At 38.1% G+C, this 27,644-nt stretch overlaps 1 protein-coding gene across 2 annotated transcripts in view; it reads left to right on the forward strand.

Moving 5' to 3' along the window:
• The window catches only part of LOC128520875 (guanine nucleotide exchange factor VAV3), a 93,684-nt gene that overhangs the window by 43,162 nt on the left and 22,878 nt on the right, over positions 1–27,644 (forward strand). For both annotated transcript variants that reach the window (XM_053495305.1, XM_053495304.1), the window contains exons 3-16: positions 5,017–5,075; positions 6,185–6,250; positions 11,222–11,330; positions 11,429–11,521; positions 12,354–12,422; positions 13,916–14,019; positions 14,171–14,270; positions 16,835–16,930; positions 20,637–20,705; positions 21,750–21,836; positions 22,309–22,394; positions 22,533–22,665; positions 25,355–25,464; positions 26,242–26,343. In XM_053495305.1, the coding sequence (XP_053351280.1) occupies positions 5,017–5,075; positions 6,185–6,250; positions 11,222–11,330; positions 11,429–11,521; positions 12,354–12,422; positions 13,916–14,019; positions 14,171–14,270; positions 16,835–16,930; positions 20,637–20,705; positions 21,750–21,836; positions 22,309–22,394; positions 22,533–22,665; positions 25,355–25,464; positions 26,242–26,343 (1,283 nt within the window). The remainder of the gene's footprint in view (positions 1–5,016; positions 5,076–6,184; positions 6,251–11,221; positions 11,331–11,428; positions 11,522–12,353; positions 12,423–13,915; positions 14,020–14,170; positions 14,271–16,834; positions 16,931–20,636; positions 20,706–21,749; positions 21,837–22,308; positions 22,395–22,532; positions 22,666–25,354; positions 25,465–26,241; positions 26,344–27,644) is intronic.

The following is a 27,644-nucleotide window of genomic DNA, read 5'->3' on the forward strand; positions in this document are numbered from 1 at the left end:
GGAGAGGAACTTCAGTCAAAAGGAAACCCATCCTCATTTGGGTTACACCAGCTAGCACGACCATAAATAAACCCCTTCTGAGGTCGAAAGTGCAGAAGTGTAACAGGAAACGTGTTTCAGTGAACATAAAGTCCACTTATCTTCAGGTCGCCGAATGTTCACAGATGGAGACCGTTCGTGGTAATTTCAGTCCGTAAACAATTCAAGTGATTCAAGCGTTCTTAAGCCATGACAGAAAATAATGTGTGGATGCGTTTGCATCATTGAAATCCAAAGACATCTTACAACAGCGAGAGTCTCCAAGTGATTAGGGAGCTCCCTCAAGAAGTAGAGCATCTGGATGAATCAGGCACATCTGGAGGGGAGAACGGGTCAAGACCACTGGTATGTCAGGAGTGCCCTGAGATAAGGGGGTGGGGTGGGGCAATGAGAGAAAAACTCCCCGACACGACATGAGGAAGAAACCCTAAGAGGAACTAAAGTCAAAAGGAAACCCATCCTCCCAAAAGGAACCCAAAAGGAACCCCTTCTCACTCACTCACTCATCGTCTATACCACTTTATCCTGTATTTAGGGTCGCGGGGGGCCTGGAGCCTATCCCAGGAGCCTTAGGGCACGAGGCGGGGTACACCCTGGATGGGGTGCCAATCCATCACAGGGCACAAACACAAACACACACTCACACACTCATTTATACAATGAGGGAACACCAGTCTGCAAGTCCTTGGACTGTGGGAGGAAACCGGAGTACCCGGAGGAAACCCACCAAACACGGAGAGAACATGCAAACTTCATGCACACAGACCCGAGGTGGGAATCGAACCCGGACCCTGGAGGTGCAAGTGACAGTGCTGCCGTTGATTATTTTACTAAATCTAATTTAATTCAATTCAGTTCATAAATAACCGATTTGCATTTGACGATGTCACAGAATCTAATACAGTCAAATTCACTACATAAGGAAACGAATCAGCATTTGATTATTTGACTAAATCGAATACGATATTTATTCGTATCGGCCGACCTGTACGAGAGACCAAGATTGTTTAAAATCTTCTCGCCTTTCCTTGTTTCTCTCGTTATGAGCCAGACGCTTCTGCTGTACACCGGGGGATTCACAGCCTTCAGGTGCATGTCAAGTGCAGTCTTGTGTTTAAACAGTGTGAGAGTTGAGGAAAGTAAACAGCTTCCTGTAGAGCGTGTGTACATCGAAGCAGACGTAAAGACGACTGGATGTAAAGTCTACGGCAGTGAAGCTGATGCCTCGCATGTTTATGATCTTCCTTCACTTCCTTCAACGCCGTCCCCTTGTTTTTAGCAGAATAAATAGTCTATTAATAAACACTGCAGTATTTTAGTGAGCTGATTCACTGGGATTATTTAAAAACTGGCAAAAAGAGGAAGGTTTGTGCTGTTTGTGTGTGTGTGTGTGTGTGTGTGTTGGGGGGAGTTCATGGAAATTTCTAAAAATTTAAGGTGTAGCTTAACGTGGAAAAAAAAAAAACCCACACACAAATAATGGTTAATGTGTTAATGGTATGTCGTGTGTTTTTTATGAGCTAAACATTTAAAATATTTCAAAATATGAACCGCAATAAAACTTTAAAAGATCAAATAATTATGTTTAATAATAAATGTATTTTCTAAAAAAGACTTCATTTTTTTATTTTAGTTTTATCAGGTGATAGTCAGTAACTGTGTGTGTGTGTGTGTGTGTGTGTGTGGGTGTGTGTGTACAAAGTAAGGTCGCTCCTTTTTAAACCAATTTTGGTGAAAATCTTGTAGTTTATCTTTATTCAAGTGACAAAATGGTGGAGTTGTCTTTTTATCCGTGTCCATAGGTCTTCACCTCCAGGGTTACTAAACACCAACTACTGTGAGTTTTGTAGCAGATCTTTAGTTGTGTCTTTACATGCATTCAGGTAAAGCAGAAATCTTTCACGTAAACCCACCCCAGGGGGCCCATTGGGGACGTCTTCAGGACTAGAGACCAAATAGGGACATCTTCAGGACTGGAAACTAATTGGGGAAACCTTCAAGACTAAAAGTCTACTGAGAACATCATCAGAACTAAACCCCTATTGGGGTCTTCAGGATGAAAGCATGTCTTATGGACTTTCCAATTCATCGCTTTTAACAGTGGACATTGTTTAAAAGCAGCTTTACAAGAGTAAACTAGAGACTTGATCAGACTAATAACTATTATTATTATTATTATTATTATTATTATGTAAATTACAGAAATAAAAAATACAAAATACATGCAGTATTACACCTAGATAGAAATGTTAATATGGACTATTAAATAATGTGGTAACAATTTTTTTTTCAGAATAAAAAATCCTAGGGTAAAACAAACCAAAACATAAATAAATAAATAAATAAATATAAAAATACTAATAATAAAAAAAAAAAAAATCAAACCAGAATAACCCATAATACATAAAATGATATAAAATAAATTGATAAACAATTTATCAGCTTAACGTGATTATTATTAATGATATGTCATATATAAATAGAATAAAGATTCATAGGTGCGTGATTGGCTTAACAAATAGTTACATTTGCATTGCAAAAGCTTAGAGATAAGTCACAAAAAAATAGAATAGTTAGGAGATAGTAAAAAAAAAGTATAAAAAGAGTAATAATGAATAAATGTAGATCTTTAGTTAAAGTTGAAGATAAAGTGACTTTCGAACATTGTAAATATATATAGGCCTATATATATATATATATATATATGTATAATAATAATAATAATAATAACAGTGATCAGTGCGTGTTGGTTGTGTGTGTCTATCTCAGACTCTGTCTATCTAAGAATAGCTAACATTTTAAAAACTATTTAATACATTTCATATTTTTTAATAAACCTAACAGTTCTTATTTAGTTTAAGTAAACTTTACTGATGTGGACTTCACATTTCAATTCCTATTATCTAAAGAGAGCACTACAATGAGACTGTGTACACTGCGTGTGTTCGCGTGTACGTGTGTGTGTGTGTGTGTGTGTGTGTATTGTTTAAATGGATTAAAGGGTTACTGGTGCTGTTTTTAGTTTCAGGTTTAAATGAACAGGAAATCCCAACCGTTAGTGCAGGAAGTGATTGTCTGTTTACATGCTTCCTGACACACACACACACACACACACACACACACACACACACACACACACACACACACAGTATTTATTATCTGATACCATCAGATCTGTCACTATCTTACTCTGTTCTTCAGAAAAATCTCCAAATGTGTGTGTGTGTGTGTGTGTGTGTGTGCATGCATGTATGTATGTCAGTTTGTGTTTTTGAAACTATTTCTGTCTCCAGGATAAATTTACTTGTATTGTAATTGTTTACTTTACATAATTAATATAATTATTTTCATTATGATCTAAAATAATGAATTAATTAAAAGCTTTCTTTATTATTTCTATAATATTATTATGAAATCACAAGCAGAGCACACTCATATACGTTATACTGTGTATTGTATGTGTATATATATATATATCGCTATAAATAAGTGTTATATTGTAATAAATAATGTCCAGGTTTTATAATCTTCAGGTTTATTTCACGAAGATTAATTAATTTATAGATTTTATGCATCCTTAATGTTGAGTTATAATCTTGAGGATCTTACGTACGTACGTATTAATGATCATTAAAGACCTGTTGTATAGTACGCTCCTAATAAACGCTTTTTAGTTTCACTTTATTTAAGAAAACATCTCAGGATTAAGTGTGAGTGTGTATGTGTGTGTGTGTGTGTGTGTGTGTGTGTGTGTGTGTGTGTGCCATGTGATTAGTTGTAATACATTATTACAAATAAATAAATATTATTTATATTACAAATAATATAAATAATCTAAATGTTTCTGGGCTGGCGAGTGTGTGTACAACAGCATGGCTCAGACACAATCGATTCTGTGGATAATCGGCTCTTCTGTTTGGAAGAATGTGACGTATTGATTGTGACCGGGTCGTATTTTCCAATGCACAGGCGAGGCGAGGCGAGGCAGGGCGACGGGAACGTATCGATCAGCGCTGCTCTGTCGATATTCTGCAATTATTCCACATTCGGTCTTTGTACATCTGTCCATGCCATACACACTGATCGGACATAACGTTAAAACTCTGGATACTGTTATCACATCCCATAATTATTCACCGCTTTTATTTCACATCCTTTACTCCATAAATCCTTTATTCTCCATCACTTCCTTACTCATTTCTTCATTCCTTATCTTTTGTTCTTCATCCCATTATGTGTCACCCATTCCTCATCCTTCATTCCTCATATCTTTACTCAACATCCCTTTCATCCTGACCCTTCATTCCCCATCACTTCCTTACTCATCCTTTCATTCCCAAATCTTCGTTCCTTACCCTCCATCCCCCCGTCCTTTCCGTACTCACCCTGTTATTCCTCATGCCTTTGTTCCACACCTCTCCATTTCAGATCTTTCATCCCTTACCCTTTCTCTACTAATTCATTTCATTCCTCAACCTTTATTCCACATACAATCCTCATTTATTCTTTTCATTCCACGTCCAACTTTCCAAATATCTATTATGTTTATATACAAAAACAGGACTACTATTGCACTACTGCACTTAAAAGATGGACAATATCACTGCTGCTCATCATTACATTCCACATCCTGTACTTCATTCACTTTATTTATACAGTTCTTACAAAATTATAGTTTTTATATTTGATTTTTTCCTATCAGCATTTTGCAAGTTTGAATTTTATCCCCTTTCCATCAGTTCTACATCTTTTTATCCCTGAGGTATACTGTATATCGTGTGTAGTTGGTTTTTGTAGTGTGATACTCGCTCATACCCATGTACAGTTTGTTTGCGATGTTCATGTTTATGGAAGGAGTCATCTGAGTAATAACAGGGTTGTGGTATAGAGTGTATACGGAAATCAGTGATGATTCAATTATAGTCTGGAAAATGTGGGATTTTCTTGCCAACTGTTAATGACGTTGTCTCCTTTCAGGTGATCGACACACTTTCTAAACTCTCCAACACAACAATCGCACTACAAACTGGAATACGGTGAGTACGATATCATTTCCCCTTCTGTTTTAAGCCCACGGCAGTTGAATAATCACATAAACATCATACAAATTTAACAGTCTTTTTTCATTTAATAAGTAGAAAATATACACTGGAAAAAGAGGCGCCATTTCCGTAGGGTCGAATTATTGGCCTGCATCGAGTTAAGACATTTGAAATGACTGGAACTGGGTGAGGAACACTTGAACACATCGCTCCAAAGTCCAGTCTTTATGCTTTCTAGTAAACTGAAGCCTGTTTTCTGATGAGTCTCACTAACAGGTGGTTTTCTTATGAACACACAGCGGTTTAGTCCCAATCCTGTGAGTTCTCATCACACTGTGTGTGTGTGTGTGTGTGTGTGTGTGTGTGTGTGTGCGTGTGTATGGAAATGTTTTTACTTTCACTATTAAACATCGCTCAAATTTCTACTAGGGTTTTTTTTTTTTTTTTTTTGCACCAAGCGTTTAAGTGATCTCTGTTCACAACTTCTTCACAATTTTTTCCGACCACATTTTCTTTGGCTGTAAGGATCGTGCTGAACCATCAGCTTTGCTAAAGAAATGTGGTCGGAAAAAAAATTGTAAACAACTTGTTAGTAAGACTGATCAGGAAAAAAGGTTTTGGTTTACTAGAGAGCATACAAATTGGACTTTGAAGCAAGGGAAAAAGGTCATGTGACCTGATGAGTCCAGACTGATCCTATTCCAGAGTGATGGGCGTGTCAGGGTGAGAAGGGAAGGACATGAAGCGATGCTCCCATCATGCATAGTGTCCACTGTACTAGCCTCTGGAGACAGTGTTATGATCTGGGGTTGATCAGTTACTCAGGTCTAGACTCAGGCAATAAAATGAAGTCTATGGAGTTTTTCTTTTTCCCTGAAGGCACAGACATATTTCAGGACTCAAAGTGTTAGAGAGCGGTTCTGGGAATGTGAGAAATCATGTTCACACATAAACTGGACTCCAAATTGTGCTAAAGGCAACTGAACATACATTAGAGATCTTTTTGGAAAACTTACACATCTGGCCGTTTATTGACTTCTTTAGGCTGTAGATGTTAAAATCTCTCTCTCTCTTTCTCTCGCTTTCTCTATTCCTTTCTGAAGGGCGTTTCCTACAGAAGAAAGTGTGGAAGACGAGGACATCTACAATCATCTGGAAGACCTTATAGAGTAAGAGTTATTTTCTTAAAAAACATGACTTTGTTTTTGTGTGTGTGTTTAGAAGTATCGTGATTAAAAAATGTGTCCAGTGCCTCATAAAGCCTTTTTGGAATGACATAACACACATTACAGTCCATTAGAAAATAACCCTTTAAGAGAATCGGCTTGATGGTTTCCATCACCGTTTCTATTAAGGATTTTATTGAATTCAACCAGAAACCAGTAGCACCTTTTACTTGGATGGCTGTTTAGAATCAGAATTCAGATAAAATGAACCACCAGGAACCAGTAGAAACGGTGTACTCCATTATAGTGGTCGTTTAGGGTTACCAGGTCCCTGAAATGGAAATAAAGAATGGGGGATGGAGGGAGGATGAGGTGGGGGATAGCGGGGGGAAAAGGTGGGGGTGGGGGCGTGTTTTTTTTTTTTTGGCGGGGGGCAGGGAGTTTTTATGCGGTTTGAGTGATTCGAATGGCCCTCATATACTATTTTCTCATTCTATCATATATGAGTGTGCGCTGTTTGGGCGTGTAAGATATTTATAAAAGGTTTGTACAGCATGTAGGTCTTATTATAAATAAAATAGTAAATATTACAATATTTGCTACTCATTACTTATGCTACTCATGCTTCCCTAAAGTTTTGTAGTAACATAATCGTGGCATATCTATCGGTTATTATACACTGATGTGCTTGATTGCAAAGCGTTAAGTGCTGTTCTGTGTTCTGACTGGCCTGTTTACTGACTACATTATATTACAAGAGATAACAGCTTTATACTGTAAATGTATCTTTTTTTTACTTTCTTTATTCTATTCTTTCTTAATTGGGCACCTGATAGCTTTGACCTTATGTTTTAGATAAATAGATAAACATATTATGCAGTTTTATAATATCTCAAACATTAAAAATTTTATAAATGTTTAATTATAATCACTCGATTGGGACCAACTCTGTATGCAGTGGCTGGATAGTTTGGGGTGTGGCAGCCCACCAACAGCGGGGCTCGAACATGCACCCTCAGATCAACAACCTAGAGCCTTAGATGCCTAGAGCCATTCAATGTACTCTTGTAAAAATAGTATCCCTTGAAGCTAGCTTGCGCACACAGCTTTGGTTTTATCCAAACTTCCGCCAAGCTTTTTATAATGAAACTTGCCGTTCAGCACACCTGGTGATGTTTCCTCAGTCGTCCTATTATGTCTTTATCACACTCAACCAATAACCGCGCTGGGATTACGGGAAGCCGTTAGAATCAAACTTGGTCACATGATTAATTTGCGTTAAAATTTCTAGATGAATCACATACGTTACCGTGTTAATATTGTCAGCAATATTATTTATTTTTATTCGGTCAGCATCAAGACATTACATACAGCCAAATTAGGAGTCAGAACTAAACCATTTCACCTCGACGGGGGGTGGGGTGGGGGAGGGGTGTAGGGTGTAGACTGGTTATATATTACTGTCTCTTAATGATTTCACACCGAACAGAAGAATGAAATATGTATGTGAAACTTCACAGTACAGTATATATTCGCAGTACCATAAATGATCTGTGGTTTATTCAGTGACATTTCGTAGTGTGTGAAAGTTTTTAAATAATATGATGAAGGTTCCCATGCCTCTCATTACGCCCCCTAACTCCTTATGTGGTAACACTTCAAATGTACATACAGACAGCTCAGGACCCTTCTGTTTAGCCAGAAAATGCAAATGTATTTCCTATTGTCTGTCTGTCTCTGTGACTGTCTCAATTACTTCCATGTTAATGTCTGGTTCTCTTCGCTGATAATATTCAGAGATCTTCAGATACATCATGCGTTCATGTGTTTGTTGAGCTTCTTTTAATCGGTCTTAAAACTTTTAAAATCAATTTGGAGATTTTTTTACACCTAACAGTGGTTGTATTGCTTTATAAAGTTAGTTGTCTGCTTTTTTTTTCTTGCTCCCCCTGCAGGCGACCTGAGGTAATGTCCACTAAGCCCCCTCTCTGTCCATTTCTGAGTGAGAGAGCTTCCCAGTCAGTCCCCTGCCTCGCTCACACACTAGAGTCAGCGCTATAATGAGCTTAATTAATTGTCCCCCTGACAAGAAACCGTAATGACCTGTAATATTTCTGTCCTGTAGATTTCCCTGAACTGATTCTCAAAAAATATGGAACAAATGGCTTCCCTTATCAGTTCAATACAGAACGGGTCTCTTAGTTCTCAATTATGGGATGATTCTGCATGTTATGAAACGATTCTTTATTTAACGGGACGAAACACTCCACTAAAAACACATTAAAAACCCCTTTATCACCTCAAACGTGTCTCTGTAAAAAGGCAAGGGTGCTAAAATAAAATTAAGATTTTACATTAAATCAGAGTGCTGAAATCCCAGCATATACCTAATGAACTACCCAGCTAACGATCCAAAACAGTGCTAACTTGCTAAAATTACATACGATTAGCTTCACTCTGAGGTACTGTTAGCATAAAAACACAGCTGTTTTACTGATGTGTGTGTGCGCACGCGCTGTGCTGGCACTTTTAATACTGTTTTCTCTAGATTTGTCTTAGCTGTGTGTGTTTTCTTGCTAACATGATATGGCCAAAGCTAGCTAATTAGCGTTCAGTGAACAATGCTAGCTGGCAAGATTTAGAAAATCTCCATCGCTCTGGCTAATTGTAATTACATCATAATGCCCCAGTCTAACCCTGAAACAACATCTGGTGTGTGTGTGTGTGTGTGTGTGTGTGTGTGTGTGTGTGTGTGTGTGTGTGTGTGCACTCATGGGTGAGTAGTAATACTCATCCATAAACATGGGATCAGCTGTGCTTGGAGACTCTGATATCTCACGGCCACAGCTGTTTCACTCAGATTTGTGTGTGTGTGTGTGTACACCAAGATGTCCTGCTTGTGTAATATGAATATTGTTTTCCCCAGATGTGTGTGTGTGTGTGTGTGTGTGTGTGTTGTGGAGGGTGCTGTAGTGACCCTTTTCTCTGGAGAACTGTGTATGTTCCTGGAATAGAAAAATAGACCTACACACACACACACACACACACACACACACATACACACACACACACACACACACACACACACACACACACACACACACACACACACACACAATAAATAGACTGTGATGTGGCAGTCACATAAAACCCTAGACTAATATTTACAGATTGAAGTGTGATTTTGTGATATTTTTATTATGCCCTTATTTGTACAGTAGTTAATTTTACTAGTTACATTTATTTTCCATTGTATTTTATTTCTTTTATTGATATTTATTCCTTAACCTGGCGGTCGTATAAGCATTTCACTGCATATCATACTGTGTATGTCTGTGTATGTGACAAATAAAATTTAAATTTGAATTTGAATTTGAAGTGTGTTGATCTCCTGTGTGTTAAAATTGTAGAGGATGTGTGTAAGACTGGGTGGTTTTTTGTCTGATCTTTGGTTGGTGATTAGAAAGAAAGATGTGGATGGCTTATAAGATCTGTGTGTGTGTGTGTGTGTGTGTGTGTGTTAGGGCTGCACGATATTAGGAAAATATACGATATGCAATATTGTTGTTAAATATAACAATATTTCTTGCGATATAACATTTCCCTAGAGAAATGCATTTTTATTATTATTATTATTATTATTATTGCCTTTTTTATCATTTATATGTAATGATCATACTAAAATAAACAGGTAATAGATATTCGTCTGATGTAATTAAATCTAATTCAGGCTAATAAGAAACTATATGTCAAGGAAGTTGCAAATATTTAGACTTCAAAACACTATGAATGACTTTAAACCCTCAGCAGATATTCTGATTTCTGGTTTGCTGTTACCATAAACCTGCCAACACAATATGAATTACTTTCAAACGTTACTTTTTATTTATGTGTAACCAAATTTATGTGTACACTCATCAAGAGTGTCTTAAAACAAGAGCATCTTTTAAACAAAATATTTCCTTTGGCTTGCTTTTTTTAAAATAAAAATAAATATTATCAAAGAAAAATTTAATTTAAAAAATACTATTAAGTATAAAGATATAAGCGGGTATAAAGATAGTAAGGGCCCATCGAATTAGTCAAATTTGAACACACAAATGCTTGGCACATAAATTAAATTTCATTTATTGCAACTCGGATATCGCGTATACCAATATCACGATAACAATAATTTTTCGATATATTGTGCAGCCCTAGTGTGTGTGTGTGTGTGTGTGTGTGTGTGTGTGTGTGTAATGCCTGATTGTCTAATCTGCAGTAAGACTGTGGAATATCTACTAAAGTTTCCAAGTTCCAGTGACATTATTATAAATAATAAGGAAGGTCTGATTGAGTGTGTGCGTTGATGTCTGATCTTTGATTGTCAGATTCCCAGTGTGAATGATGTGGACAATAAGATCTGCATAATTATGTGTGTATGTGTTAAGGCAGATCTCTGACTGTCTAATCTATACTGAGAATCTTTTGGGCGATAAAGAGGACATATATGACTCTGTGTGTGTGTGTGTGTGTGTGTGTGTGTGTGTGGTAATATCGGAACTCTGACTGTCTCACCTCCAGTGCAAATGCTGTGGATGATATGAAAGACCTGAAATGAATGTGTGTGTAATAATGTCTGATCTCTGACTGTCTGATCTCCAGTGAGAATGCACTGAATAATAAGGAGAACATTTATAACTGTGTGCATATGTGTTGTTGTCTGATCTCTGCCTGTCTAATCTCCAGTGCAAATGGCATGGTTGATATGGGGGACCTGTAATTGATTTGTGTGGTAATGTCTGATCCTTCCGGCTGTCTGATCACCAGTGAGAATAAAGAACTGTGGATGATAAAGAAACCGAGTTAACTGTAATTTTGTGTTAATGTCTGATCTCTGACTGTCTGATCGCTAATGAGAATGTGGAGGATAAAGAGGTCCAGTTTGATTGTATTCGTATGTTGATGTCTGATCTCTTGTGGTCTGATCTCCAGTGAGAATGGCGTGGACGATGAAGAGGACCTGTATGACTGTGTGTATGATGATGATGGTGGTGGTGAGGTTTATGAAGACCTGATGAAAATGGAGGCTGGAGCTCCACCGGTGAGTCATGCACAAGCTCCGCCCACCACTCCATATGACATTGGATCCTGTATTCTTAGATGTTTGTGTGTGTGTGTGTGTGTGTAATGTGATTACAGAAACAGGTGGAGACAGACATCAGGAGCTGCTGCCTGGCTGAGATCAGACAGACGGAGGAGAAGTATGCAGAGACACTGGAGTCTATCGAGAAAGTACATACTCTTCACAAGACACACTGACACACTCGCTCCTGTGCATTGCTCAAGTCTCATTTAGTCTAATAAATTATTATAAATAAATATTTAAAACCCATTAATTGCAATTTTAATTATTCCTTTAAAATAAAAATTTGTCCTAAATGCATAAACCTGCCATGCGTTCAGTCATCTACTGTTAACTTCCGGGAGCCAAAAGGTATCTTTAAAGTGTCTAAATTTTACATCTGTAAATACACCGGGAAAGTTGTGTGTATTCAGAGTCGGGTTATGCACCTGCACCTGGGTCTCGCTCCTGAGGTTGCTACAGTAGAATTATTATTATTATTATTATTATTATTATTATTATTATTATTATATTAGTAAAAGATTATTGCTATCATAAAATATAAATCACAGACAGAAAAACAGAACAATGTTTTTTTTTTTATATTCAATACAAAACTAATATTAAGTCTCTAGGAAACAAAGTATCCTGGACTGAAGGAGAAGCTGATTAAGTTGCAACAATGTAACTGGAGTTAAATTCAATTTTTTTTTAAAAGTTGTAAAAAGTTACAGTACCTTACTACTGATTTGATAACGTCATTTTTATTGTATTACAGACGGTCCCCAGGTTACGATATGTAATCAGCAGAAACTATGCGATACTCTCTCGTGAGAGTGTTAGGATGAATTCCGCAAACAATTTTCAGATCAATATTAGTATTTATTAGTTAATTTTTATGTCCGTTTTTATGACATGATCATACATAATTAAATAATTAATCTTTGCTATTGTGGTGCTGAGTAGCTGTTCTTCTCTGCTTAAACGTTTCTGTGTTCTCAGTACTTCCTCAGGCCGCTGGAGCAGTTCCTCACATCGTCCGAGATTAACAGGGTCTTCATCAACATTCCTGTAAGTCTCGTTTTTATTTTATTTTAATTGTATCGAATATCTGATATTAAATTAACACAGAAGTTTAAAATACTCAAATATACAGTCATTATGGTAAATAATGGTATAACATAATAACAAAATGTTATTTAAAATTATAAATAATTTAATAATTAAAGTTATAAATATAAACACATTTATAGATAAAACAAAACAAGCCTGTAACAATCAATTACAATGAACCTATATTTAATTACAATAACTTATATTTGAACTTATATTTGATCTCACAATAAACCTATCATCATTTTTGTAGTTGATGTTTAAATGTTTATTAAATTATTTACTTAGCTTAGAAAATTTCTCTAATATGACAGTTCACCACAAATTATTTCATTATAATAAAAATAAAACTGGAAGTCATTTAAATATGCAAAATTCTCACTAAAGTTTCTGAAAGGCATATTTTGTCACATGACTAGGGCTCATTATAATATTATATTTAAAAAAGAAACACAACGGAAAAGAAGAAACACATCAAACAGAAAGAGATGTAAAGCGGTAAGAAAAATTTTTATTTGAAGTAGAGTTGACACAGGAAAGCGCTTTAAACGACTGAGATCATGTGATGTCTACACACGTTGCATAAATTTGCAAAAAATAAAGCTTTACCATTACTCTTGCCAAATGTTGTGCAGTTTTTGGAGCAATAATGTAACTTGTTCACATCATATCTGCATTATGTTTATTTTAGTTTTTTGCTGTCGTGAAAAACTTTTTATGTGTCTTCTTTAATGTACAGGTAAAAATCTAAAAAAAAAAAAGGTTAGAGATTTAGGTTTAAGCAAAAAATAATAATAATAATAAAATGTAAAAATTAAAATGTTAACTGTCACATACACATCAATACATAATATGATATGCAGGGAAATGCTTATACAACTGTCTGTCTGAAAAGAAAATTACACTGCAAAAAAAGAATATTGCACTAAAAAAATACAATTAACTAATGATTGAATGTACAATAAGATATTAATTTAAGCTAAAAAATAAATTGTAAAATGAAATAAAATAAAAATAAAAAATTTAATTACACATGAACAGTATAGAAGTGTAGAAAATATAAATGTACGAAATGTAAAAACAAATATGTAAAAAATTAACCATCATCCAAAAAGAAAATGAACTGCCACCAACATTTAATAAATGTTTAATATAAATGTTTGCTGCTGTTCACTGAATAGCAAAAGCATTCAGCAGTTGATTCATAAATATGCTTTCATTTATTTCTTGCTCTTAAATAATGATTTAAGTTCATTTAGAAAACTAGCGGGTACGTTATGAAGGTGACGCCCTTTAGGATTTACACACAGGATGTGAGCGAACGCTGCTCCGAATGAGACAGCTGTGAATCAGTTCAGTACTGTAAAGAGATCTTACTACACTGAGTTTACTCAGGTTTACTAATAAATCACATTCAAAATCACGCTATGTGTGTGTGTGGTTTGGAACAGGACCTGGTGAAAGTGCACAAGAGCCTGCTGCAAGATCTGCAGAACTCCATCAGTCACCAAAGTGCCAGTAACCTCTACCACATCTTCATCGACTACAAGGAGAGGTACAGTACAGTACGAGGTCACACGCTGTCTAGACGCTGTATACTGAGTAAAGTATAGAAGTAAAGAAGGATGGATTTTTAACAAGATATCCTCTGTTATGAACTGGTGAAGAAATCCAGTGTATTGTTTTTCGTCTAATTTATCCTCCAGGTTACTGATCTATGGGAAGTACTGCAGCCATGTAGAGACGGCCATCGCATTCCTGGATGAACTCTGTAAAGAAAAAGAGGACGTGAGACAAAAGCTAGAGGTCAGAAGCTTGTTTTAAGTATAAAATCATCATCTATATAAATAAATTACAGGTTTTGTCTGTACATTGGTCAGAACTTTCAGTTTCATACTTTGGAGGACCAGAAACCCAGTCTTAGAAAACATTCTGTATGTCTGTATGTCTGTATGTCTGTCCAGCCTGATTTTGTCACAGCATCACACAAAACTGGCTGGACAGAATGTTATGAAACTTTTGCCTGAAGTTAAACCTGCACTATATTGTACATTAAATCAAAAACTTGAGTAGAGGTGACGTTATGATTATGTCAGATTACATCACGGAATTTAGCGTTTTTTTTTGGACAAATATTACACTTTTTCCCTGGAGGTGGGCGTGGCTATACGCGTCACTCAGCAGAGCCAATCAACGAGGTAGTTTACGACATACTGTATAGACAGAGTATGCGGAAGACACAGGAACCACGATATATACAATACACACACACACAAACACACACACACACACACTCACACACATACGAGATCTAAACCACCATAAATTTAATCGAAATGTTAGGTAGAAGCGAGGTCAGGAGCTGTTATGACCAGATGCCAATCAGCTTTTTTTTTTTACTTTTAAGCTTTTAACTATTTCTACAAACTCTTTAACCCGTCAGCGACGTGTACTAACGCTAGTGGAAAATAAATAATTAAATAAAAATTAGACACAGTTTAGAGGAATTGTACATCAGTACATTTATTTTCTTCGCTTTATACTGCTAAACCGTATACACTCATGTGACACCTGTTTAAAAAAAAAAAAAAAAAAACCTTTAAAAATCTTTACATTATAACATAAGAGTTTACAATCCTATTGTGGTCAAATTCTGCCCTCTGCTGCTTATCAGTGGTAGTACAGCCTTTTAATTTTTATGGCTTTAGGAATAATCAATGCAAATGTTGATAAAAATGAATTAAGTCATATTCTAACCTTATATTTTTTAAATATTACTTTGTTTAATTTTAGAAAACCTTATTTTATTAGGGTTATTTTAAATAAGCACATCAACACTGATTAAAGGTGTGGTAAGAGATTCAATTCCACTACATTGTTTGGTCAAATTCATAAATATCTCCTTACAACAACATATGATCTCTTATGTTAATATTGGTCAGCTAGCACAGTGTTGCGTTTTACAGCCTTGGAAATGCACGTTAATAAAATTTGTGAACGGCGGAGCTTCCATTCTTAACCAAAAATTAAACACACATATCATTATGCCAATGTGTACATTTTATACATTGTATATCCTTTAACTATTAGCTATAAATACTGTACCTGTTAAGCAAAAACTATTAAACAGCACTGTATCTCTGTGCACGTTCAGTTTTAAATTATACACCTTACAGTTAAAACATCATAACTTTTTTTGACATTACTCTAATAAGACATTTACAGTATTATTGTCTGTCATTTCATACCTCACAGGTTCACCTGCTACACAGAGCAATATTCTTTTGGCCACTAGAGGTCACCAATGTGCACTTAAATCTAAGAGTTAAACTGAAGTTTCGTCCAGCCGTCATTAATGACATCAACAGCTCAAAATATACACAACTGGGAAACTGGCAGGACTTTACGTTTCTGATTGAACAATAATTTGAGCTTAAAGGACTCAGGAGCGGTGACCTCATCTGAAAGGGAGGAGTCACTTTATGATTGATGCAATAACAATAAAATAATTTCTTTTACTTCTCTCAGTAGATATTTACTCTTTTAGTTAGGGATCACACTCATTGATTAACCTTTTACATGTGATGTCATGACGTCAGGCCCCCATGGTCCTGCCCACTTCTGGATGAGGAAAGTGACTTACAGTACCAGACGCCGGTGCCAAAACCCACATACACACTCTGTTTCCTTAGTAATCACTTCGAAGTTTACTTCGCATTATGGCTACCACGACACGTACAAAGCTAACTAGCTACTAAAACAAGGCTACATTGCTAATGCCTCTCTAACCCCTGATACTAGGTGGATCTGGTGGAAGGGATTGTACACCCTACATAGTGCACTAGCTTTACATTTAATGCTATTTGGGATTCAACACCAGAAAGGTTAGTTAGCTATTAATTAGAAAGCTTGAGATGTAATCTTCACATCATTTCATGAAGAGTCGTCTTATTTGCAAAAGAAGCACCTAAAGAGAGAACGCTAATCCTAACTCTAGCAAACGTCACTAAATCCGGGAGGGATCACATATTTGTGCACTGTCTGTTATTATTTAGCTAATTATGTTATGATAACAAATGAAACTTCCATTAATTAAGGATGCTTCCGCCGTGCGCTGTTGTGACTGTCGTCATGGTGTCTCACGTGACTACAAAAGATCAATAGTGGAGGACGTCTGATTACTGACGAGCTCGTCTAGACTCTCTGGGCTCTTCCCTGTATCAGATTAATGAAGTGCATGCAAATGTTTTGATTGGATTACGCCTTAAATCAGATTTCTTTACGTTATCAGATTATTGTGTGCATGTAAACCCAGATCAGATGTCACGTGACTAACTCAGAAATGTGGTTCTTGTGTTTTGTTTTATCAGGTCTGTTCTAAAAGAGCGAATAACGGCAAGTTCACGCTCAGAGATCTCCTTGTGGTGCCGATGCAAAGGGTTTTAAAGTATCATCTGCTTCTCCAGGTGAGCTCAGTGTGTGTGTGTGTGTGTGTGTGTGTGTGTGTGTGTCTACACCTTTACAGCATCCTGTTATACCTTTGTTCCCCTATTAGAAAATAATCCACTTCATGGAAATGAATCATCAACAGGCTGGTGTGATGAACCGTGATCTAAACCCTGATTTTCTTATAACATCACATTAAATTACAGCTTTTCATTTCTACAAAGCGCTAACACTGGAGACTCCTTCCTTACAATAAAAAAAAATTAAAAATCACATTGCAATATTAAGATTTAAGAAAATGTAAATATTTAAGAGTCAGAAACTGAAGCCTTGGTGAAATAAAGCAGGAAAACGACGAGTGAATCAATCGTCAAGAGTAAGATCAGCCACTAGGGGGCAGCATCATCATCTGGTAGAGTCTGTGAGAACGTGCGTGAGAGATAGACAGAGGGCAGACGATGTGTTGTGGCATTAATATTTCATACCGAGGCTCTCGCTGTCCATCAGACGTCACACGCGGAGTGTACTTCATGCTCCGTGTGACTGAGCCGTGCCGAGATCTGAAAATAAACGAGGGAGAGAAAAATAGAGAGAGAACAGAAAAAAAAACAGAGAAATGTGTGAATACTAATAGCTCTTTTATATTCATATTTTTTTAAAACTCGGATAATTTCTTAAAATAATTCATTTGATAATTTGATTTTTTTCCTCGAAATCACATTAGTGGGGATTAAGACGTGTTGCCAGGGTTGCCAGATCACACTGATAAAATCCCGCCTAGCCAGTTATGAAAATTTCATCAAACATTATCTGTCTAGACGACAGTCTCCGCCCTCTTTTTTGTGCATTATTTTTCTCAACCTGCGTCTCTGTCTTCCTTTTAAACTCCCGACTTCCACTTTCTGGTTTTGAGCCACGCCCTTTTCTCGTCTCAGCTTAGTAAAAGCTACCGGTCAGTCGAACCCCTGTCCTGATGTCACACGCTGCCTCGTGGTTCAAAGCTAATGAATGACGTGCTGAGTTTTTACAAACGCCTGAGGAAAGCGGCGAGACGTCAATCCCATAATGCTCTTCTGTTCCCGGGAAAGATATAAAAGAATATTCTTATTAAAGGTGTTAGGCTGTAGGATAGTATAACATTAGCATAAATGTGTGTGTGTGTGTGTGTGTGTGTGTGTGTGTGCTCTTTGCTCCAGTGCAGGGGGAGTAGATGGAGTGTGTTGATGTGTGCACACTGCTTTAACCTGTTATTCTCCTCCACTGCTCATGAACATCTCTCTCTCTCTCCCTGTCTAACTGTCTGTCTCATTTTAACTGTCTCTCACTTTTGTCTGTCTCTCAGTCTGCCTCTCTCATTCTCTCTCTGTTCATCTGTAAGTGTACCTCTTTCTATTTTTGCTTTCCAGCTATCTCATTACTCGCTGTGTTTTTGTCTGTCTGTCTGTCTGTCTCTGTCTTCTCATGCCTTAGTTTCTGTCTTTCTGTCTATCTGTCTGTCTGTTCATTTTCCCCTTTCTGTCCCTCTTTTGGTCTCTCTGTCTGTACCCCTTTCTCTCTCTTTCTCTTATTCTCTCTATCACTCTTTGTCTTTTTCTGTCTCTTCCTGTCACCATTGCTGTCTCTCTATGTGCTGGTCTTTCTCTGTCTGTCTCACACTTTGTCTGGTTGGGTCTCTGCCTGTCAATCTGTCTCTCAGCCTTTCTTTTTCTAATTGTCTCTCTATCGTTTTCTCTAATCTCTCTCTCTCTCTCTCTCTCTCCCTGTGTGCCTCTAACTTTGTCTGCATTTTCGTCTGTCTCTCTGTCACATGCTTCCTGTACGTCTCTTTGTCTGTCTTTCCGTCTCTACTTTGCTTGTTCTTGTTCTCCTTTAGTCTTTTTGTGTGTTTTTCTGTTTCTCTCTCCTTCTTTGACATTGTCTTTCACACACACAAACACAAATGCAAACACACACGCACACACACATCTCTTAGTAAATGAACCCAGACAGGTATCCCATCATGCTCTGCTCTGCCCACCCCCTCCCCTCCCCTCCCCTGATAAACAGCGCTGATGTATTTCCCAATGTTCAGTCTAAACTTTCCTGCTTCCTCTTTCACTCTTTGAACAAAAATTTTTATATAAATAAGATGTGTGTGTCTCACAGGTGATAATAACACACACACACACGCACACACACACACATTTAGGGGGGATTCAGCTACCGTTTTGGTGGCAATCTATAGAGCAGGCCAAAGGGAAGCCATTTATCAGCCAGGTGGGAACACGAACACACACACACACACACACACACACACACACACACCTTTCTGTTTATCCCTCAGCATGGCCTCGATGCCTCGTTTACTCCCCCCAGAAGGCAATCTCGTACTGCTCAAACAATCTTATTTCTCATTTCCATTCCAAACCGCTGACACTGAGATATCGCTTCCACTCCCGCTGTGTGTGTGTGTGTGTGTGTGTGTGTGTGTTTATGTTTATGCATAAATGTGAAAAATGGTAGAGCATGTTTATGGAAAGCCAGCAAACGAATAATATTGTTGTGTTTCCATAAACTTCTACGATAATGATGATGTCGTTAAAACACCCACCAGCGCCAGGAGGTCATGGGCTCAGCTCAAACCACCCTTAGAGGTCCATTAAAACCATCAGGTGTCACCATTAAAACCATCAACTGATTCTGTTTAAACCATCAGGTGCTAACATTAAAACAACAGGTGATACCATTAAAACCATTAGGTGTTACCAATAAAACCATCAGGTAATACCATTAAAACCATTAGGTGTTACCATTAAAACATCTGGTACTACTATTAAAACCATTAGGTGTTACCATTAAAACATCTGGTGCTACCATTAAAACCATTAGGTGTTACCATTAAAACATCTGGTGCTACCATTAAAACCATTAGGTGCTTCCATTAAAACACCTGGTGCTACCATTAAAACCATTAGGTGTTACCAATAAAACACCTGGTGCTACCATTAAAACCATTAGGTGTTACTATTAAAACATCTGGTACTACCATTAAAACCATTAGGTGTTACCATTGAAACCATCAGGTGCTACCATTAAAACCATTAGGTGTTACCATTAAAACATCTGGTGCTACCATTAAAACCATTAGGTGCTTCCATTAAAACACCTGGTGCTACCATTAAAACCATTAGGTGTTACCAATAAAACATCTGGTGCTACCATTAAAACCAATAGGTGTTACCATTAAAACATCTGGTGCCACCATTAAAACCATTAGGTTTTACCATTAAAACCATCAGGTGCTACCATTAAAACCATCAGGTGCTACCATTAAAACTATCAGGTGCTACCATTAAAACCATCAGGTGCTACCATTAAAACCATCAGGTGCTACCATTAAAACTATGTGGTGTCACAATTTAAACCATCAGATCAAACCGTTGGGTTCTACCATTAAAATCCTTCAGGTGTCTACGCCTTAAAATCATCAGGTGCGAATATAACATCATCTGGTACAGCACCATTAAAACCATCAGATGCTCCCATTAAAACTATCAAGTGGCACCGTTAACACATCAGGTTTTATTATTAAAACTATCTGTGGTCAACATATAAACCATCAGATAATAGCATTAAAACCGTCGGGTGCTACCATTAAAACCTTTAAAACCAAAAAACTTTGCAATACTACTTCAATACAATTAACCCAATTGGCTTGAATTTGTTAAATGTGTTTTATTTAAACAGGAATTAGTGAAACACACTAATGACGCTGTGGAGAAGAGCAACCTGCGCAGCGCTCTGGATGCCATGAAGGTGAGTCTGTGGCAGCGAGGAGTCTGGAAATTACGTCATTTTGATGGTTACAGATCAAATAACTCACTGTATAACTTTAAATGTTATACACGTTCAAACGGAAAAAAATATATAATTGTGCGTGAGTGGGACAAACATTAGTGGTGCCTGATTAGTTGTTGGAAAAATAATTGATCGATGATTGATTGTTGGGTAACAGTTGTTATACATGATTGATCATTGGGAGAAATAGTAACTTCATCATCATTGTGTTTAGGAAAATTAGCAAAAGTGACCAGAAATTGGTTCCTGGGAAAATAGTGGTGACTGATAGTAGTGATCTGTTATTGGTCGTTGTGATCAATAGTGATTGTGATTGGTAATTGGGATCAAAAGTGATCCGTGATTGGTCGTTGGGGACAATAGTGATCTGTGATTGGTCATTGGGATCAGCACCAATCTGTGATTGATCGATGGGATCAACAGTGATCCATGATTGACGCTGGCAACACAGAGACACAGCGCCCTCTGGTGGCTCTGCCTCATTGCGTAGCATATCATGTTCCACGCTTCCTCTCCGAATATTTCTAGCGCTTGGTTTGGAAATTAAGAGTGCTCTACAGGCCTCCTCAGAGTCAGCGCACTTGTGTCACTAAAACTCTGTAAAGTGTGTGATTTGAGTGAATCAGCTCGTCAGACCGTCTCGACTCTGATGATTACGACGAGTGTGTGATGTGTAATGGAGGCAAATTACGGCGAGTACGAGGGTGTGGAAGTGTGCTGTTAGCACCGAGAGGGGCCTAATGATTTCATTAGTCTAAATTAGCCACTTAGCGTTGATTGCTAACGCGGTTAACCTCCTTGAGTGCTGCCGCAGCGCGCGACTCTGATTAATGCAAAGAGAGAGAGAGAGAGAGAGAGGGAAAAGGGAATTATTAGAGAATAAACTTTGTTTATTACTTCAGGAAGTGTCTTTAAAGATAATACAAACATCAGGAAGTGAGGTTTAGGTGTAAAAGGAAGTGTGTGTGTGTGTGTGTGTGTGTGTGTGTGGCTATGTTTTAGGATTTGGCGCAGTATGTGAACGAGGTAAAGAGAGACAACGAGACGCTGAGGGAGATCGACCAGTATCAGAAATCCATCGAGAATCTTGTGAGGATAATCACACACACACACACGCACACACACACACACACACACACACACACACACACACACTTTCTTTTACATGTATGTGTGTGTGTGTGTGTGTGTGTATGTTGAGTGTATATATTGTGTGTGTGTGTGTGTGTGTATGTTGAGTGTATATATATTGTGTGTGTGTGTGTATGTTGAATGTATATATTGTGTGTGTGTGTGTATGTTGAGTGTATATATTGTGTGTGTATGTTGAGTGTATATATTGTGTGTTTGTGTGTATATATTGTGTGTGTGTGTGTGTGTATGTTGAATGTATATATTGTGTGTGTGTGTGTGTGTATGTATGTTGAGTGTATATATTGTGTGTTTGTGTGTATATATTGTGTGTGTATATATTGTGTGTATATATATTGTGTGTATATATATTGTGTGTGTGTGTGTGTATATATACAGTATTGAGTGTGTGCTGTGTGTCTTGTTGCAGAATCTGCGTCTGTCAAATTACGGGAGGCCTAAAGGGGACGGGGAGGTTCGAGTCTCGACGGTGGACAAACGAGCCAAACAGGACAGGTGAGCTCACACACTCCTCTCTGAGACACACACACACACACACACACACACTGCACCTCCTGTTTCTCTCTTTCCACAGTCCTCACGCCCCCCCCCCTTTTCTCCCCCTCTCTCCCTAACCCCCCCCTTCTCTCACAGGCACATCTTCCTGTTTGATGCGGCTGCGATCGTGTGTAAGAGGCGAGGAGACGGGTACGAGATGAAGGACGTGATCGACCTCTACAACTATAAAATCACCAACAACCCAACCTCGGACAAGGAGAACCGCAAGGTGACTGAAAGAGAGAGGGAGAGAATGAGAGAGGACAGGGAGAAAGAGAGGGGGAGAGAGGACAGGGGGAGAGAGAGGGGGAGAGAGGACAGGGGGAGAGAGAGGGGGAGAGAGGACAGGGAGAAAGAGGGGGGGGAGGACAGGGAGAAAGAGGGGGGGGAGGACAGGGAGAAAGCAACCGACTTTAGAGAGATCTAAAGATAAGTTGATGCAGAAAGGGAGAGAGAAGTAAGGAGAGAGAAAAAGAAACAGAGAAAATGGGGAACAGAGGGAGAATCAGGGTGAAGATGTAGAGAGAGAGAGAGAGAGAGAGAGAGAGAGAATCAGTCTAATAGAGAGACAGAAGATAAAGCTGAAGAGAATTCATGATGAAGTTCAGCAGGAAGAGAAAGAAGAGAGAGAGAGAGAGAATGAAAGAGGGAGAGAGACACATACACATATGATGCTTAGAGAGAGAGAGAAAAGGAAGGAGAGAGAATGAAAGACAGGACTACAGCTAGAGAGACACACATACATATGGAATGAGACAGAGACAGCCAAAGCAAGTTACTAAACGCAGAGAGAGAAAAGGAGGAAAAGAGAGAAAGAAAAGAAGGAGAGAGTGAGTGAAAGAGAGGGAGAGAGACACATGAAAAGAGGTAGAGACAGAAAAATGAACATAGAGAGATTTAAAGAAGACAAAGAGACAGAGAGAGAGAGAGAGTCAAAGAAAATTAGTCAGAGAGAGAAAGATGAAGAAATGAAGCACTGAGAGAGAAGAGTGATAGTAATAGAAGTATTGGCACCCTTTAGGAAACACTAAATTTAACTGACTGATGTGATTTCTGTTAGACCGTTAAACATGAGGAGACACTGTGAATAAAAAAAAAAAAACATAATAATATGATATTAATAATATCATAATAATAAAAATAATAATAAAAAAAAGAATAAGTTGTTAAATTGGGAATAAATACAATGGTCTGGATTTCTAGAGGTTCCTAGATAGATGTATGGATGGTATAATTTATTATTATTATTATTATTATTATTATTATTATTATTAATAATAATAATAATAATAATAATAATAAAAAACATTTGTGTGGAAATGTTCCTGGCCTGTTGAGACTGCTTCCCCACATAAGCATGATGATGGATGAACTTGATGTGAAATCCTCCTGGAGAACGTCTCCATGCTTTCTGAATACGAGACGCTGAGACAGAACCGTGAGCGATCTATCATTCATAAGCAAATATATTTCCATAAGCAATTCAGCACAAACAGGGCCGAAATGAATCGTTTCAGACGGCAGGAGTTTGTCAGAAAGCGGATTCCTGAGCATAACTCAAACAGCACAGACTCAACACTGCACATCTCCATCGGCAGACGCTCGGAGAGAGAAGCTCTGATTTTGTACGAACCCCGTAACCCTGAGCTACAACACGAACACGGGAAAAAAGGAAGCGTGAAATCATAAAACTAGAGAATCAGTGCTGCTTTAAAGCTGTTTTTTCTGCATTTGGTTATAAAACATCACACATACTGGTTCCCTCTGCCAGGAGGTTATGACCTGCCCTTAGGTTAATAGTTTTATAAGACAATAATCCTGAATGTTCGGTATATCCGTATCAAAATAGAGTGTGTGCAAGGCTTAATTAATTATTTCAGTATGTAACAAATGACACACTGAAAAACCAGGAAGTATAAATGTCTACACAAAACAAAAAGCTTACGCATATTATATACTACAATCAGATGAGAAGGCGATGACGGGACAAGAGCGGAAAATGAAAGCTTGTGGTTTTAATAGTTTAAGCGGTTTGTTTTTTTAGGAGATCATTAATACGTTTTTAAAATTCCTTTGTTGTACCTGTATATTCTGTTTTTGTATTGTGTTTTATTTTATATTCATGCATCTTATATAAGTTTATACTTTTTTGTACATGTTTTAACTTTACATTTACATCTTTCACATTTCATCCTGTTGCCTGTTACATTTTTTAAATCTATTTTTTTATGTCTTTATCATTATGAATTATCAAAATGCACCATTATGCAAACATTATTATTATTACTATTATTATTATTACTATTACTAATATTATTATAAGGGGCGTTCAAGTCAAACCAGGATGCAGGCAAAAAACTGATTTTTACAGAAGACTTTAATCATGAGACTCTTCAAACATATGAAACGTCTTTTATGTACGTCTGTGAATGTCGATCCCGGCCAAGGTGGCTTAGAGCCCACTGCACTCGTTCCCGTCAACATTCAGCAAGTGGAACATCTGATCAAAAAAAAAAAAAATCAACATAGTGGACTTGCAGAAAAGACACACCTGTCTGCGAGCTGTATACACAATCATTGACCAACACCACTTGTGCCCCCCCGTACAGTCCTGACCTCGCTCCAAGACATTTCAATATTTACAGGAGATCCAGGGAGGCCAGCGTTTCAGACGTCATTCAGACAGGCAGTCCAAGCACTGGTGGAACATTGGAATAAACACTGGGATTAGTGCATTAGGGGATTATATAGAGAAATAAAGGAGGAGTTTTCACTAACTGACTCGAACGCCCTTAGTGGAATATACAGGGTGCCAATACTTTTGGAGTTGAGTTCAGATTTATGGGGGTTGTTGATGAGAAAAATCTATTATTTAATTATTGTAGTTTTTAAAATTTGAACTATTTTTTCCCACCCAGTGGTCATACGGGTTTTACCTCACACACACTCAGGGACGAAACGGCTTCGAGTTCTTCTTCAAGACCAAAGAACTGAAGAAGAAGTGGCTCGAGCAGTTCGGGATGGCCATGTAAGTGTGTGTGTGTGTGTGTGTGTGTGTGTGTGTGTGTGTGTGGTGTTTACGTCTTGCTACTCTTGTCTTTCAGGTTGCTCGTTTATCAGATACATTTAGGCAACAATGACATGATCGCACGCACACACACACACACACACACACACACACGTGCGCACACACACTTTATGCATGCCATAGGACATACCTGATTTATGGTGAGACAGGATTCACTCACTGTTCACATTCCTCACTGAATGCTCACTTGGCAGGCGTACCTACCTGTACTGTACAGCGCTGCTGAGTTCTGCACTCTGATTGGTCACAAGGAGTTGATTAATTCTCTAAAACATCTGCTCTGACAGTAGCGCAGTAGGTTTATATCAGTGCACTACAATCTAGTACGGTAGCGTTTCGATAGCAGCATCTCATCCTCTGAGACGTGTTTATTGAACGCAGAAGATAAAAGGAGATGTTTATTTAACATTATGGAAGGAGTCTCCAGTTCCAGAGCTTAAGGTGAGATTTTTGGTTTCTGACATCTTCAGAAAAAAGGATTTACATGACAAGCTGCTATGACGTAAACACAAACAAGATCTGACGCGTTTCACAGATGACGTTTACTGTAACTATAAAAGCAACATCACACCAGCCCGCCCATTCATTGTTGATGATTTTCCTGTAACGTGATGAGACACAGTGTTTTATTTCTTTCAGGATGTCTTCCAATGCTGACATTAAATCGCATGTCAAGCAAGTTGTTTTTTATCTGTCTGCTTGTTATCTCTCCATCAGCTCCAACATCCAGCCGGAGAACGGCAACAGTAACGAGCACGAGTTCCGCATGCACACCTTCGAGAAGATCACGGCCTGCAGCTCCTGCAAGATGCTCCTGAGGTGAGCTGAGGGTCACGGGATCTCCTCACAATATAGATCCAGGCTTAGAAATTCATTTCAGAATTTGTACAGACAACATTTTGTAACAGAACACAGTTATGAGAGTATAAACTCCCTTTATTTCTCTATATAATCTCATAAAACACTAATGCACTTATCCCAGTGTTTCACGAGTGCATGGACACCATCAAGGTAGAAAGTTTTCACAGTACGCCAAAGCTTTGATGTTGGTCTTTCAGTTGCTCTCTGTGAAGTGGTTGCCACAGTATACAATCCTGGCACAGGTTTACCACCGGATGCCCTTTCTGATGCAACTCTCCCGTTTAATCCGGGCTTGGGACCGGCACTGCGTCCAGTTTGGGGGAATCGGGTGGGAATCGGACCCGGGCCGTCCACATGGTAGAAAAGAAACCGATCACTGAGGCCATGTCCACACGCAGCTGGGTATTTTTAAAAATAGAGATTTTTCTACTTGTTCTCTGTAACGAGTTTACTGTACGTAAGTCCACTATTGCACAAAATACCCTCATAAACAAAGCTGAGGTCAAATCAAGCAGACTGGCACACAGACAATGACATCATCGTCACACAAGGTGACGTTACAACGAGCCAAAATCTCCCACTGAAAACAGGGTTTTGGAAAATCTTCGCTTTGGACAGAGTTTTCCAAGAGCTCGGTTGTTAATGACCAAAACTGCGTGTGGACATAACATGAGACACCAATGCCCCACCCCCAAAGCTATGATCGGACTGCATGCATAAAAGAAAAAAAATTCTTTTTCTATGCATGCAGAGGCCATGTGGGGTGTGCATTCAGTGATGGAATTTATATATAAAAAAACCTTTCCAAAAAAAAAAAAAAAAACCTTGCATGCAGATTTTCCTCTTCATAAAACCCTAAACCCTACTTTAATAAAATCAGTGCCGTTTCCCAACACCCCCCCCCCCCCATTATAAATAACATTAACTGTATTGCTCTCAGAAAGGCTCATGCATGCATCACTTATTTTAACATGGAATCTAGAAGTAGAGGCAGCCGTTTCACACTTCTACTCTACGTCGTTTAGTTTTAAAAGTCTAGACACACATAAACAAACTGTTGGAAAGCGGCGCTGCCAGACTAGCCATTAGCATCTGCTCTGGAGAATCTGGAGTGTCAAATGTCTGGCACACACTAACACTGAGACTGAACTCAGAGTAATACACTCGCTCTGCATTTTAAGGTCAGACTGAGGGAACCGGGATTTGTGTTTTGTGTTAAGTGTGTGTGTGTGTGTGTGTGTGTGCGGCTACGTGCTGTG

This window comes from Clarias gariepinus, chromosome 4 (assembly GCF_024256425.1).
Source record: "Clarias gariepinus isolate MV-2021 ecotype Netherlands chromosome 4, CGAR_prim_01v2, whole genome shotgun sequence".
In the NCBI taxonomy this organism is placed as follows: Eukaryota; Metazoa; Chordata; class Actinopteri; order Siluriformes; family Clariidae; genus Clarias; species Clarias gariepinus.